The sequence below is a fragment of the Ictalurus punctatus genome, chromosome 19 (genome assembly GCF_001660625.3).
Source record: "Ictalurus punctatus breed USDA103 chromosome 19, Coco_2.0, whole genome shotgun sequence".
NCBI classification, from domain to species: Eukaryota; Metazoa; Chordata; class Actinopteri; order Siluriformes; family Ictaluridae; genus Ictalurus; species Ictalurus punctatus.
This window is the reverse complement of record NC_030434.2, coordinates 13191229-13207356: the sequence shown is the minus strand read 5'-3', so window position 1 is coordinate 13207356 and position 16128 is coordinate 13191229. Positions and strand designations below refer to the sequence as shown.

At 39.4% G+C, this 16128-nt stretch overlaps 1 protein-coding gene across 5 annotated transcripts in view; it reads right to left on the bottom strand.

Annotated features, from left to right (window-relative positions):
- Positions 1–16128, bottom strand: part of tbc1d22a (TBC1 domain family, member 22a) — a 183046-nt gene that overhangs the window by 117838 nt on the left and 49080 nt on the right. For 2 of the 5 annotated variants that reach the window (XM_017494425.3, XM_053688052.1), the window contains exons 7-9: positions 13421–13483; positions 11430–11495; positions 3284–3398 (exon numbers count right to left, since the gene is read on the bottom strand). In XM_017494425.3, the coding sequence (XP_017349914.1) occupies positions 3284–3398; positions 11430–11495; positions 13421–13483 (244 nt within the window). The remainder of the gene's footprint in view (positions 1–3283; positions 3399–11429; positions 11496–13420; positions 13484–16128) is intronic. The other 3 variants (XM_017494427.3, XM_017494426.3, XM_017494428.3) reach the window with 3 other exon arrangements.

The following is a 16128-nucleotide window of genomic DNA, read 5'->3' as shown; positions in this document are numbered from 1 at the left end:
TTAAAAGCTTTGAGACACGATCCATAATAGAGCGTAAGGCTGTATTTGAGATAAAAATATCATGAAAACACAAATCTGTACACAAATCCGTACACAAATCTGGTTTAAGTAGGTCAGCAGCTTGGGAGCAAAAGTACTTGAGGAGCACAGTCTATACAATCAACTTTTGTCGAAGTACCATTTATTCTCTTCTAAAGTAAAGTGAGTAATTTTAGTCATCTTTCACCTGACATTGTGCTGTGAAGCCAGAAACTCAGTTCTGAGGCAAAAAAAAAAAAAAGTTTGAAAATCTGAAAGATTCTAATCTGAAAGACGGTCTGCTTCCTCAGAGGCTTTCAGTGAGCGATGTTATGTTTATCTTCCATTTTCTCTAAATGATGTGCTTTCCATGTGCCAAGTCACTTTATTTAGCCTTCGAAGGAAGTCGAAAAAGATAGTTTTTGATGCGTTTTTCGCTTTATATCCAAAATGCGATGCAAAACCTAAGCATACAGTCAACATCGCTAACAACACAGCAGGCAGCGAGGGAGGGGAGGGGGATTCATTTTTACCACAAAAACGTTCACGTGTGTCAGTGGATGGAGTATGTGAAAAAAAAATCAAATATAAAACATGTATAGGTTAAAAAGATATTTATCTGCAAATTTGTCTGGAGGAATAAGCAACCATCTGAGTATATGGGCCATTCAACAGAATTGGTGCAAACAAACTGCTTTCTCACAACCAAAAAACAACAAGTATTTCAATATTCAAATCTTATATGTTTACTAAGATATGTACAGTTACATTTATTCAGCGCTCTTCTAGACACTCTAGAGTCTCAGAGAGTCTCACTCTCCTTCTATTATCTACTGAAACCCACAATATTTAAAATATCAGTAAGCTTAATATATATAAAATCATCATTATTGGGTACTGTCATTATTGGGAGGTGGCTGTCCCGAACCCGAACCCCTACATTTCAACTTGTGAAAATGATACTGAAATAATTTTTTGCATTTCATTCCCATTGTTGTTTTTGAAAAATATCTTCTCTATTTTTTTTTTTTTAAGTGAAGTTCAAAACAATTATTTATTTCATATTTTCTTTTTAAATCATGAAACTTTATGTAAACTTTTTTTTTTTTCCAAATAAAATGTCCCAAATTTTCATGTCACTAGTGAAACAGCGCATGTTTCAGTCCATTGGCTTTATGTGCATCTTTTGGTCCATTTAGTAAATGTGTTTTTTGGTTGTGGGACTGCGGTTTGCACCAATTCTGTAAAATGGCCTGATGGTAAAATGTCCCATATAAGCTTACTTTATACAACTGCTACAAAATGAACACAAGAGCATGTCCAGTGTGTAGTCTGATCTATATTAGGCTGCACATCGTAATAAATAACGCGTCAGGAAACTGTCAGGAAATGTTTACTGCTGACTTCATCAAACAATTCAAATCCCCTTTAATGTCTAGGCTCACCACTTTACCCGAGAAAGTAAAAAGGGTAGTTTTTAAGGTGTTGTCTGTTTCACTGTAGCAAACGATCGAAAAATGGTAAATGCTACAGCTAAACTGTGGATGGTGGCAACTCTGTAAGCACGTGACACACATGTGAATCTTGTATTTTAAATAAGACCATGAAAAAACAATATATTGTTAAGTGTAAGTCCAATAATTGGTGATTATCACAAATATGAAACAATAATAAATAAAAAACATCAGAACTACTTGACAAGTTTGCTGAAGCATCTGTTGTTGTTTTTTGTAATATGGAAATTAGGGTATATTTAATAATCAGTTGTGTCATTTACACATTTAATAATAATAATAATAATAATAATAATAATAATAATAATAATAATAATAATAAGTGAATTACTATTCAAGTAAAGAAAATGTAAATGCCATGTGGATATGGATTTTGGCATGCCTACAACAAAGCACAATAAACTATTAACGCTTGAAAGACTCATTGCAGACTTCTGCGCTATACTGCTAATCTATATCTACACTGCTAAAATATGGAATTCAATTTGGGCCAAAAGTAACTTTCCAAGAAATGAACAAAAATATACAATGAGAAAGAAGAAAAACACTCAGACTATTCGACATGGTCTTCAAATAAACAGCACTCTTTATTAACAGTTCTCTAAGCTTCCTTTTAACTAATCACGGTTTATGAATGCGCTGCCAGAGGTTTCATTTACACTTTCATAGTTTTCATTAACAGCGATTTATTCTCATTGGCTAGAGAGATTTGGATCGACAGCTCGAGTGCGTGCCGCTCCTCAGAGCTCATCTCGAAAACATACTCGTATGAGACTACCCAAACCTCAAATATGAATTACGAGCCAACATGCTGACTAAAGTAAGCAAGTAATTTCCACTACAAAGTACAAATGCTATAACTATAGAGAGATCCGCATCCAGAATGCTCTCCAAAATTCATACCACTGAAGTCTCTACTTCCTGGTCAGGGAGCTGTCAATCCTAATCCCACTAGGCAACGAGAGTCAATCTTTGGAAGCGTAAATGAAAACTCTGGCAGCGCATGCATAAACCAAGATGATCAAAAAGGAAGTGAGGAAAGCTTAACAAAGAACGCTGTTTATTTGAAGACCATGTTAAATTTTCACCACTGAGTTCAAAGTTTTCAGTTTCAAAGTGTTTTTCTTCTCTCAGTTGTATATTTTTATTCATATCTTGAAACGTTATGTTCAATACTTTTGCCACAAATTTAATTCCACACTAAAGCCAATACTGTAACATATCGCACTGTCTAACCTTCAGGTTTGAGGAATGCCTCCTTGATCTCTAACACTCAAACAAAGGAACATAGATTTTTTTTGGTTCGTTCTGAAGGGGCGGGTGTGAAGGTAGGGTAAATCATGTCAAACTACTCATGAATGCTGTCTGTGCAATGCTTTTGCCAGTGCTAGTCAGTTAGCGCTTACACAAGTCTCGTTTGCACCTGAAGGTACAGCAAAAACAAAAGCATGGCGATCCTTTGAGGATCCCTTCAAAGCATCAGAAGCATCTCACTCCCCACGAGTTTGGCCAAATCCGGCCGCCCACCACCCTCATACGTTCCTCATCAACCCAAAGGTCTGGAACGTCTCTCGCTCGTTAATAAATACAGAGCAGATGAAAGAGCCAGGCTGTGTTTGTCCACACATTCACTGACTATTACTGGCTAATGCATTCATTCCTTGGGCAGTCAACTTAGTCCAGCGTCTAAATCCGGCATTTCCATACTAACAAGATATGTATACACTTGCTACGGGCCTGCATCTACTCACCGATATACTCAAAGATGTAGACAACGAAGAAGGGCGTGACGAGATCGTTGATGCCCTGTACGTAACCGCTGGCGGGATGCCGGATGGCCCAGATGAAAAGAATCCGCTCAAAGATCTGAAGGAGAAAGGGAAATCAACAATATATATGAATAAAAACATGACCTACGGCTACAACTGCAGGATTCATGCACACCGTTTCAATTGAGAACCACAAAGAACAGACTCGTGCAAACATGCAAAGCTATGGGACTTTGCACAAGGTCACATCTGACTGCTATTAATTAGACACACAGACAGCATCTCCTCATTTAGCCAGCAATCAATTAAGAAAATCAATTAAGCTCTAGAATGTAATTAGCATCACAACATTCAATAGAGCAGACGGCGAGGGTGACAAAAAAACAAACAAAAAAAGTCTGGAAGCAGTGTGCACATGTTGCTGTGTGTTTACATGGAGGTTAGTACTGAAAGAGTGTATGGTTGAGGATTATAGGAAAGCTAGATGCCACCTTGAGATAGAACACGCATGCCAATGGTGCCGCCCTGTTAGCGGAGGCGACTTTGCGGTTTGTCCTCAATGAGCTGAACTAAATTAAAGATTTTTTTTTTTTTTTTTTTTAAAGGATATTGTGCAGCATTTGGATTTAAGAATTAGAGGAGAAACCTCACACCATATATTTAGATTTTAATGAGGAACTTTATGTGGGAGTTAGCAAGGTTATAGCAGCTAGAGAGGGAAGTTGAGAGTTTATTCCCGTTAGCCGTCTGTTTAACTCTGTCTCAGGCCCCTTCCACACGTACACGAATGATACCGAAAGTGTAGTTTTTAACCTGGCTGTTTGCAGCGATGTCAAAAATAAAGCTAATCTAAAGCAAAAAAAAAAAAAAAAAAAAAAGTCGAACGGTGACGCGCAGAAAACAATGGAATATGTGCTCGGTTAGATTTAAGGAAAAATATTAGGTATGGATTACATAAAAACAAAAATACCATGTGAGTTCGTTGCTTATGCTAAACCTAATGTAAACAACTTTCTAATGAATTCGATTGAATTATGTAAAGTGAGCACGATCGATTCACATAGTATTATCATAAACCAATTACATCATGAATTCTTGTGGGGATGTTGCCAGTGACAGGTACTATAATTAGAGTATTTAAATGAACATAATTAAAACGTGTTGGATTAGCGCAGTGGTAATGCGGCAGTTGCGGAATGCCGGCAACCTGGAGTCGATCCTCAGCTCAGGTGAGAGTGCCAAGTTCGATTTTATTCAGGCCAATGAAAACACATGATCAGATCATGTTGGATGTACAAAAGCAAATGATGTTAAGGTAATTCGGTTCAAATCACGTGGAACCGATGATCGCATTTAAATGAAGTAAATTCAACGAGTTTCTTTTTCCCCTCAGTGTGTCAAACGCCTCATGAATAACCTTAAGACCGTGCGTATTAAGTAGAGAAGGGAAAATGCAGAAAAACTCCAACATGGCCAGAAGTTTTAAAGCAAAACTGACCAAGACAAAAAAATTCAATACATGTAGACGGATAATGAGGAGGAACTACTGCTACACTCGAGTACAAAACGGTCACCTGAAATTTAAAACTAATGTAAAATAAAATCATGAGCATGTTATCAAATATGAAATAACAAGCTACAAACAGCAACCTGGTCTCCAGCCATGATTGACAAACTAACAGGAGTCGTAAGACGTTCGTAAAACACACAAAACTATATTTTCAATTTCAGGATACCAAAACCGAGTCTTTTAATCTTCCAACGTTCTCAACACTTACACTTGGTGCTTGTGAAGTTTGTTAACGTCCCTGTGAAGTGTCTTGAATACTAACGCACCGTGTTATTCAATTCCTTGACACAGGAAGTCAAGGCGGGACATACAGAGTGGTTCCTCCCCTTTTATTAAATAGCCAATCGCTCAAAAATGGCAACTTCAGCAAGGTGATTTTTATAATGTTGGGGGCGGGACACTTCTACAGATTCTAAAGAGCATTTGATTGGGCAGAAACTATGATGAGACGAAGAAATTTTCGTTGATCCGTATTGGTGGTAGAGAGAGACAGTCGATTTTGAATGCGTATATCTTCTAAACGTGAATTATCTTACTGTTTTGGAGCACGCTAGCTTATAGATAACCTTAAGGATAACATATTCATACTAAAAGCCACAAAACGTCGATTTTGATTTCAGTGGGACTTTAAGATTTGTGTTGCAACTGGATTGGTGATTGAGTACGTTTGTTTGGTATGTTTATCATGACGTTACCAAGCTAGCATCAGGGATCTGTCACATTAGCTGTAGCTAACAAAAGCAGTAAACCACTTACTCACAGCTGGAAGGTCTTATCTGTGTCTATGAGCATTTCGGCCCACCTTTATCCTAGTCTAATCTTTCCATTAGTCTTAGCAGAGTCGTACATCATCTGCAGCAGAGCAAATTATTTCTTACAATCAGTTGCAAATACAGTGAGCTACAGCTGATTTTATAAGAGTAGACCCACAGAGCTTTACACGTGAATTGGCTTACCAGCAAAAGTGCATCAAAGTAGTTAACAACAGTGGCTAAAGTGGCATCTAGGTTTCCTTTCCTATAAGTAAGAGAAAATCAGTCCGCCTAAATGTGGAAAAGTTATATGTCTCAGAGTTATATGCCTATCAATTTTTCCTTCTAACAACATAAACACTGAAGAGAGCTTTCTCTTCTGTACTCATTCCATCTTCATTTCTTAAGGCTATTCTTCTTGGTGCTGAGTTACTTTCCTTCCTTTCTCTTTTCTCACAATGCAAACACCTATCTTCATTAAAGTGTCTTTTCGTGATCCTTCACTTCACTGTCAGCTTGCTGGAATTAAAGGAATCTTGAAGAGGAAGAGAAAGAAGAAGAAAAAAAGAAGCAAAAAAGACAGACGCACTTTCTCTCTGGTGTCTGACGAGTCAAACTGACGTCTGGCTCATGCGGAGCGACTTTCAGGCCGCCACGGTCCTGTCAAGCCCTAAATAAACCCGTCGCTTTGGAACACCAAACACGATGCTCGAGTCTTCCGTACATGCCCCATGTGTGACTCACTCCCGGGTCTGTCCATCAAACTCACGAGGTATGTTCAACCTCCTCTGCTGGGTCCAGTGTTTAGATTTATCTCATCAAAATGGGTGTGGGGGAGGGAAGGGGGGGGGGATTAGAGATTAGGGATTACGTTGCATGTTCTCTTTCCTTTGAGACCCAGAATTCGCAGCTCACTCTAAATCTTCTGCAGACGCCCAACACAGGGTGGAAATCATACACTAAAAAAAAAAAAAAAAAAAAAATCTACGGCTGAAGCTGAAGTGTACTGACAAAGTGCGATTCAATACATTGGCTGCTCTTTAGCAGTCATCTTCATCTTACAAATAACATCTGGAAGGTTCGGAGAGGAGAGATGAAGGCTACTAGCTCAGAACAAAACTTAACACACTGAACAACCTTGGCTTGCAAAAAATAAATAAGTAAGTAAATAAATAAATAAAATAGCTCGGAGCGAAGAGCACAACCCCTGCTGGCTAAGGTCACATGGTGGAGGCTTAACGTGTAGCTTACGATGAATCTGTGCGTTGTTCGCTGAGCTTCCTGCTTGTGTAAGAGTTACACACCATGTAGAATGCTAAAGAGAAGCTGAGAGATCCTCACAGTTGGAGTGTTCACTAGAGAGGTAAAGAGGTGTTGTTGGCATGCAGGGCAAAGTGCAAGCGAGTAAGAAAAGGTGAAGCATTGTGATTCTCTGGAGACATTTAGAGAAAAGCTTTTGCATGTTGGTGGTCAAAAAAAAAAAAAAAAAAAAAAAAAAAAAGGTGGGAGGGCGCAGTCATGAGAATGAGAAGCAGAAGCTTTTTCCTCAACAGATGTTAGTGAGTAAACATTTAGAAATGCGAGTTTGTATTATTTACATGAAGCAGGGCAGTGTGGGAAGTTGGTGCTCAGACTAGGTATCGACACTTAAAGCAGTGTTTCACCCTATGACGTGATTCGACAGCTCCCAGATGTGCACATAATAACAACGTCTAATAACACAATCGAACAGTAACCAAATGAAGGTTTTATTCACACTGACTTTAGGGACTCGAGTAAAAGAAATCACCATCCTATACATACTCGTCATATACAGTGCCTTCAGAAAGTATTCACCCCCCTCCCCCACCCCGAAATGATTATTTCTCTTTTTGCTGCATTGCAACCTTAAATCTAAGCTCATCAGAATGACATTTTCTTTTGCTTTCTGCTCCGTTTAAAGAAGTGACTCTCTAGAGAAACAAAACTGAATAAAGTGATAAGATGTCCTCAGAATGATTTAAAAATAAAAGCCGCTTAATTGAAGAAAAATCTTAATTAAATCCCCTGAAATGTTGTAACAAGTATGCCCAATATATTATATATATCAATATATATCTATATATATCAATATATATATATATATATATATATATATATATATATATATATATATATATATATATATATATATATATATATATATATATATATATATATATATATACACACACACACATATACATACATATATATATACACACACACACACACACATACTCACATGCACACACACCCACAGCGCACACTGTAAAAGTATTGGATAATTTTTTTTTACATGTGGAAGTGAAGACATTTTGGAAAGAGCCATAAATGCCTCTTTCTCAAAAAATAAATAAATGCAAGAGCTGTTTATCATGTGACTCACAATTTTGTATGGAGCAAACAAAAAAAGATAAGATTTTGAAAGAAGGATTGGTTGGGGAGATGGGCCGAGAGCACGGATGGTGTGTTCTGCAGAGAGAACTGAAGCTATAGTAAAACCGGGGGGGTGGGGGGGTGGCTGCTTTTTATAGCTTTGCTGTTTGACATTTCTTTTTATTTTTGCAGTTCCTAATAACCATTTGGGTATGACACCAAATAATTTCCTATAGCTGCGATATTATTGCGCTTAAATTTTGCCCTCTCCCTCCCACACAAACAGATGGATGATAAACAGGATTCAGTTTCTCAGTGCTGTTCTAGTTGTACAGGGTTCACACTTTTTTTTCTTTTTTTTTTTTTTTTAACAGGCCTACTAACTCTGAAGGTCTGGACAAAAAAAAATGCATCAAATATGAAATTTATGTCTATAAGAAGAAGATACCAGACTTGGTACACTGTACTCATATTAACCAGACAGATTTGCTTGGCCACAGATACAACCCATGAAATATGCCTTGCTTCAAGTGGCATCAAATATTCTGACATAACTAAAACTGCTATGCACTTCATGCAGACTCAATTAGCGTACTCTTGTATGTTTTTGTGGCCAAATCCCTTGAGTATTAGGAACTGCAAACCAATTATGATGCCAGTCACTGGTCAACAAGAAGGCATCCCTTAGTGTGCTTCTTCCCATGACTTCAACCTGTATAATCCACTGCCTTGAACTGCGTCTACGGTGTCTCACCGGATCCGTCGATAACGTCAAAGCAACGAAAACGATCATCTTCTTCATGATTATCATAGAGAGCCAGATGTAGGTACGTCAAGCGGTAGATGTAGGTACACACACCGACGTGGACGCAAAGTAGGTGATCTCGCTGCGTGCCAGAAAAGAATGTGTGGAAATCAATCACTGCTGGTGAGGACGGCCCACATGGACAGCCTGAAGATGAACAGTTATGCTATGATGGCTTAGGACTAAAATTGCCACAAAGTTTTGCGCTCCATCAGTGAACAGTTGATAAGTTCAACAAAACAAATCGTATTTTTTGTCCATGTAGTACACAGTTATAGAAGAGATTTAATTCTTTATTTTCGCACAATCCGGCATCACCCAGATGAGGATGGGGTTCCCTTTTGAGTCTGGTTCCTCATATCGTCTCGGGGAGTTTTTCCTCGCCACCGACGCCTCTGGCTTACTCATGAGAGATAAATTCATACATTTAAAACGTATATCCTAAATGTATATATTTCAGTATATATATATATATATATATATACACACACGACAATTGTTAAAAGCACTGTACAAATAAAACCGAAACGAACGTTTAATTTAGTAAGCCTGTAACCCGTCGCGCAACCTGCACCTGGAGCCGCAAACTACATGATTCAATTCAATTCAATTCAATTCAATGTTATTTGTATAGCGCTTTTTACAATAGACATTGTCTCAAAGCAGCTTTACAGAAATATCAACACGGTATACAGATATTAAAGGTGCGAATTTATCCCAACTGAGCAAGCCACTGAGTGGCGACGGTGGCGAGGAAAAACTCCCTAAGATGTTTTAAGAGGAAGAACCTTGAGAGGAACCCGACTCAGAAGGGAACCCATCCTCATCTGGGTAACAACAGATAGTGTGAAAAAGTTCATTATGGATTTATATGAAGTCTGTATGGCCTTAGGAGCAGCCGTATTCCCAGCAGTCTGGAATTAGAGAAGATTTGAGCTCCATCCAGAGGCAGAAAGGATCTGGATCTCTAGTATCTCCATAAATTCGTGTGGGGCTCGGCGAAAGGAGAGAGGGAGAGAAAAGATTATTATGACTGCGAAGTAGTAGAACAGAATCTAGTCAGGGTAGGCTTGAGTAAACAAATACGTTTTAAACCTAGACTTAAACACTGAGACTGTGTCTGAGTCCCGAACACTAATAGGAAGACTGTTCTATAACTGTGGGGCTCTATAAGAGAAAGCTCTTCCCCCTGCTGTAGCCTTCACTATTCGAGGTACCGTCATGATCTCTGCATGAAGCACAGACTGTGGTTTAAAAGCCGAAAAGAGATGGTCAAAACCCTTGGTGCTAAAAAGCAAATGTAACCAAGATATTAAACTGATTAAGTAAAGACTTTGTGTCAGAGGAAGTAGCGTGGAGGTGGGCTGATACCGCTGTGCAGAGTAAGCTACAAACTGTGCAATGAAACTGTATTGAACGTTACTGGGGGTCAACCGTCGCATCAGCTAACATTTAAAAAATTGCCACTGATGTCAATGTCAGAAAAATATTGATGAGTTTAAGGTGATGAATTTCTTCTGTTGGAAGCCAGCGAAGTGATGAGACAAAAGCAGTTAAATTCACAAACGAGCGGTATTAAAATGCTTAACAGCGCTTTCACCATGGTCCTTAAAACGGCCTATAAAGCTCAGAACACACGAGGCGCCAATTTACACCTGGTTCGTGGGGGCAGACGTGTTCCTGAGCAAAACCGGCTGCCACTAATTGCTCAAGCCTTACTGCATCAAACAGAATGTGTGATCTGTCGCACTTTCAGTTCTCCCACCCTTTTCTGGTGCTGCCCTCCCACCTATTTTTTTTTTTTTTTTTTGAACATTTCTCCCTCAAATGCATATGTATGAGGAGGAGAAGCGCACACTGCGTGTCCCCGTGTGCACGCTGCTCGCTTAAACTTCGACTATACGCTGGTTTGGACTATTTACACTTAAAACAAGCGTGGACAGTTTAATATCAGCTGGCTCTTTAGTCAAAATAATACAAATCAGAGATCAGGAGCGTTGCTTGGCGGGGTGGGGGTGTTTTTGCATTCGATGTGCGAGAGAGTGTCCCTGACAGAAAAGAAGAACAAAGAGAGGAGAGAACAGCTGAAGATACGATATCAGAAAGATGGAGGGAGACGACTAAAAACGGACGAGCACAGAGCTTATCGCACCGTGTTTAAAACAGGAACGTGTTATTCGTTTCAAAGTCCAGGAGCGAGCCACGCAAGCGTACCGTAACCAGCTCATAACTGCAGGCTTTGTTACAAAGAGCAGATGTCCCTAGCTGAACCTAAGCAGGATGTGACAGGAGTGAAGTGTCTCTGCGACTCCTTTTTCAAATGCACACAAATTTCAGCAAGCTCCTTGGAAACACATCCCACGCAATACCACGAAATCCACAAAGCACATTCAGTGTGAACTAACCCGCTTTAATAATACACTGAAACAGAAGCCTGTGTGCATGTGAGTGTGTGTGTGTGTGTGTGTGTGTGTGTGTGTGTGTGTGTGTGCGCAAGAACGATCTATAGACGTGTATGTAGGATTTAGTTGGTATTATGTGTGGGTCAAGCGCACACAGGAAAGAGCATCAAGGTGAGTGGACTGAGTGGTGTGGACATCTCACCTCTTGCACAGAAGCTTGTTGAAAGAGAGGAATAAGAGGATTAGTTCTCGGTATGTCAATGTGAATCTGCAGGGAAGAGAACACACACACACACACACACACACACACACACACACACACACACACACAGAAAAAAAAAAAAAAGAGAGACACAGGAGCAGAAGCAGGTTAGCACGGATTCGGAACAGCCATTACAGAGAGACATGGAAAGGGAATCTGGTCGCGTATGCCTGGCTGAAAACTGAAGAACAGGAAACGTCTCGAGATTTCACTGCGCATGAATTCATCGTCAGTTGATTTAACCCTTCGAAGTCACGGTTACCCGATTCATCATGTTCGGCGGCGTGCTGTTATGGGGAAATACTCAATCTGGGGTGGCTCTTCCGCAAGACAAGTTCATTCTTGTTATTGCTTATGTTAACTTAACCCAGGCTCTCTTTTCACCCTCTCGAAGTTAATACAAACCAAAAAATACAACCCCAAAACAAACACGCACAGATTTCAGATCCCAGATCTGTCCTGGACTTTCCTGTGGAGATCTGAGCTCTTGAAGGACTAGGCCTTTTTTGGTGGTTCCTTATATACTATGATTAGACGATTGCCTCACCTGTTTCACATCACCTTCTCATTTCAACTTCTCACATAGCTATTAATCCTAAATTGCCCCTGTCCCAACTTTTTTGGAACATGTTGCATACATCAATTTCAAAATAAACGTTTATCTTCAAAAAAAAAAAAAAAAAAAAAAAAAAAAAAAAAAAACTACGCAGTTGACCAGGTAAAACATCAAATACCTTGTCTTTATACGTTGTTTGTTTAAATACAAGTCAAAGTACATTTACAAATCACTCCTCTTTGTTTTTATTAGCATTTCCCATACTGTCCCACCTTTTTCGGAACTGCGGTTGTAGTTAAATGAGTGGAGTTACTTCAAACGTGGCTAAAGTTTCAAACAATCCTACAGTTGAGTTTATACATTTTTTCTTTCTTTTTTTTTTTTTATATTGTTAAGATTGAACACCTCCATATGAACAGCCTTGTTTTGCTGAAAAGAAATAACTCCCTTTACATTTCTGCTGGGTTTGTTATTTTTTGACATTGAAACAAACAAAAGAACAACAACAAACAAACAAAAAAAAGTTCAAAGTGCTGACTCAAACACGTCAATACATCAGATCTGAAATTGCATTTAAGACTAAATACGGAGCAATAATCTTAGCAGGAGATAAGAAGAAGGAAAACATGTCATCAGCTCCAGGGATGCTTTTTATTTGAGAAAGACAAACAGCAAAAGAAGTGGAAGGAGCGTGACGGAAACTGTTTTATGGAAATGATTCTAATTTGAATGAAACTTTTGTGTGTGTTATTGTTGAAAGCCAAAAAGACTTTCAAACACAAGACAGCACCACAAAACAAAAATGAGAATAATTGGATCTCATTCATAACTGTTCGATTAACTTGGTTCTGTGGTTTTAAATATGCGTTGTGAGTAAACACGCGTCGAGCTCTGGATACGGTTTTGTGTTCTTACTGTTTTTACGGCTGCCTTGTAACTGACAAAATGATCAGTCGAATTTATGCGCACGTTTGTGGATAAACAAAAAGGAGGGGGGAGGGGGGGGGGGGTCTTCAACGTACAGCCAAAATCATGAGGAAAAAAAAAATCAACCTGAAATTCTTCAAAGGTTCTAAACTTCGAAGGGTTAAATACAAAAAATATATAAATATTCAAACCCTACATTGACTAGAAGTAGGGAATAAGTCTAGGACTAGGCAAACTGCCCGAACTGACCGATGTGTCTGAGTGAACAGTCGAGGTGCTGTGGTCCTGACCTTCAGTTCTAGCCAGCCATCAGACCAGATCAGACAGACAAGAGAGACAGACAGTCAGATAGACACATGGCATTGAGCAGACGATGCCCGAGTGACATGCCACTGGCAGGGGGCGGATTGTTTTCGCATCGGCGTCTCCACTCCATCCTGCCTCTTACCTCAATGAGTTTCGGCTGGAGCCTGAAAATCTCCAGAGTCATCCGGGGAATATCTATGCAAATCTGATGGTGCAGAGAGACACACACACAGACACTACATACATATACACAGAAATATGCATTCTACAAATGCTGTGTGAGAGGATGAGGTTCAAACACATGCACAGAGGTGAACACATACACAAACACACACGTTAATCGATCATAGGCAAGGAATAACGCATGGCCAACTAGGACGTTATTTTAAATAAATAAATAAATAAATACCCACGCTGGAGTGGTGTGATATGGTCTAATATGGAGTAGAGTTACTGTTAACACCTCAAAGTGGATTATTTTCCTGTAACAGCATGACCCACAGAGTTTATTCCTCTTACACCACAGCAGCCTTTTATTTATTAATGAACAATATGTCATGCTTTTAAACCATTTATAGTTCCATTTAACGATGCGCAACATCTGTGAAACAAATTAGTTCCTTTTACAGCTTACGTTATGGCAGCTATAAACTTTCCCTCCTTCACAGGTCTCTGTTTCTCTCTCTCTCTCTCGTGCTCTCTCTCTCTCTCTCTCAATCAATAAGACAAAAACAGAAATGCGTACAGATCCCAGACTGAGTAAAAGTCTTCTGTCCTATAGACTCTTCCATTCTGGAAAACTTAAAGTTCCAGCTTTACCTCAAACACTGGACACTCCTTCCATGAACAAACGTCTCCTAACCAAAACCTCACATTTTCAACAATTATACAGCCTATCTCTGTCAAATAACAGCACTTTTTTCTTTTTAATTAGACTTTAAGTAGTGTTTCCATACTACAAGTCCCTGTGAATGAGCTGTTGCTATACAGGTAGTAAAAGCGCATTAATACAAATCTGTCATTAATGTTGTAGCTGGCACTACTCTCAGAGCCGTACTGTCATAGACAATTAATCAACACCTTCCGATTTGAGAATTCATCTACACTGTGGTATAAACACACTCGATAAACGCTTGTGTCTTGTGGCCTTTTTGACCTTTCAGAAACCTAAAGCATGACGCAATAGCACATTTTCTTTTCACATTCACGACCGGAAAATAAAGAAATAAAAATCGGGGCGTATTTTATTTACGGAAATCGTGCCTGGGTTTATATTTCGTGTGCAACTGCAACTAAGCTCTCCTGTGTGGCCGTGTCATCGATAGAATTGTACCTCAGACAGCCGCACCAAGACCTGGTTTAAAGAGCGTAATCTTTTCTATGCTAAAAATAGGAGCTGCTTCACAATTCCATTCATGCTATGAGGAAAAGAGGACAAAAGGAAAGCAACAGGAGGCACCTACACGTTTACCCTCATCACGAAACTGAAGTGGAAACGACCCCTGATGCTACACAAAAGCCCCCCTCCTTCGCACTGCTAAACTAATAAAAACGTAACGATACATTCGCATATTACGACATGATAGGCTCGTCATTATGACACTTACTTGCTTAACTGGGAAACGACATGACGAACCATACCCACAAACCTCTACTTAGCTAAAATGATGAATGGAGTCAGCTAAATATGACATTGGTTGAATTCTGAAATCTGATCGGTCAGAAAGTGTTGATTAACGGCAAGACTTTGCCGGCACTTCTGTCTGCAAGGATTATATTAATGTGCGCGTTCTACTACGTGACTGTTTCTATAGTAACAGCTCGATCGCAGAGGACTGCAGGCCGGACGCTCCACGTGACGTATAACCAATGATAAATCAACACATCGAAAACGTGCCGTTGTTTCTTTAATAAGGAAAACGTGTACCCGCTGATATGGTACATCTTTCTGCAAGGCCATGTTTATTATTCATTTATAGAAGGAGCCTCTGGGTATGTGTTTCGCAGACGTTTATACAACTTTAAACGGGTAATTTTTTTAAAAAAAATCAATAAAAGAAATCACTGCCAAAATGCTGTGGTTTAAGAGGAATAAAACACCGCAGGAAGGCTGATCGAGGGAAAATGTGGTGAAAGTTTTCCCATAACATCACGTTTTATTGTATGTATACAGTAGACATCATAACACTGGCTTGGCTTGTTTGGGAAATGAACAGTCGTACCAGTAAAACCATGTTCAGCTACAATTATTGATGTCTGCTTATATATTACTCACCTAGCACTATATATTCGGCTGATATTCTCGGTTATTGGAATTTTTTTTTTTACCTCCTTGAAAGCATTTTTAATGGCCATCATTCTCTAGTTCGTGCTAGCATTATACATCCCATTAAATCCTGCGAACCCCATGCTGAGATACCGCGCACCATTTTTAAGCGTGGGCCAAAATGAAGAGTTACATGTGCATTTCTGGCTTTCTCTCTGCATTCAGTCTTGTAATAGGAAGACGTTCGGAAAACAGGGATAAAAGAGCGAGAGTTCCTGCTTTCACTCTTACTGAGTGAGTGAGTGTGAGTGATAATTGCCGTAATAACTGGCTTAACTCCCAGTGGTAGGCCTCACCCCTGCACCCAATAAACAGTAGGAACAGCCAGTCGGGGTCCACATTCTTGTGTGCATTTCTGTTCCAATGTCAGTAACAGTTGCTGCATGTACAGTTCACTACAAAACTACTTTTCCTTTTATTTCAGGAAAAGAGGGAAGGGCTTCATGCTGCTGCACTAACCCCCCTGCTGTTTCGGGTATTCTGTGATCCCACTACACTACGGCTGAGGGGCAAACTGCACTTAT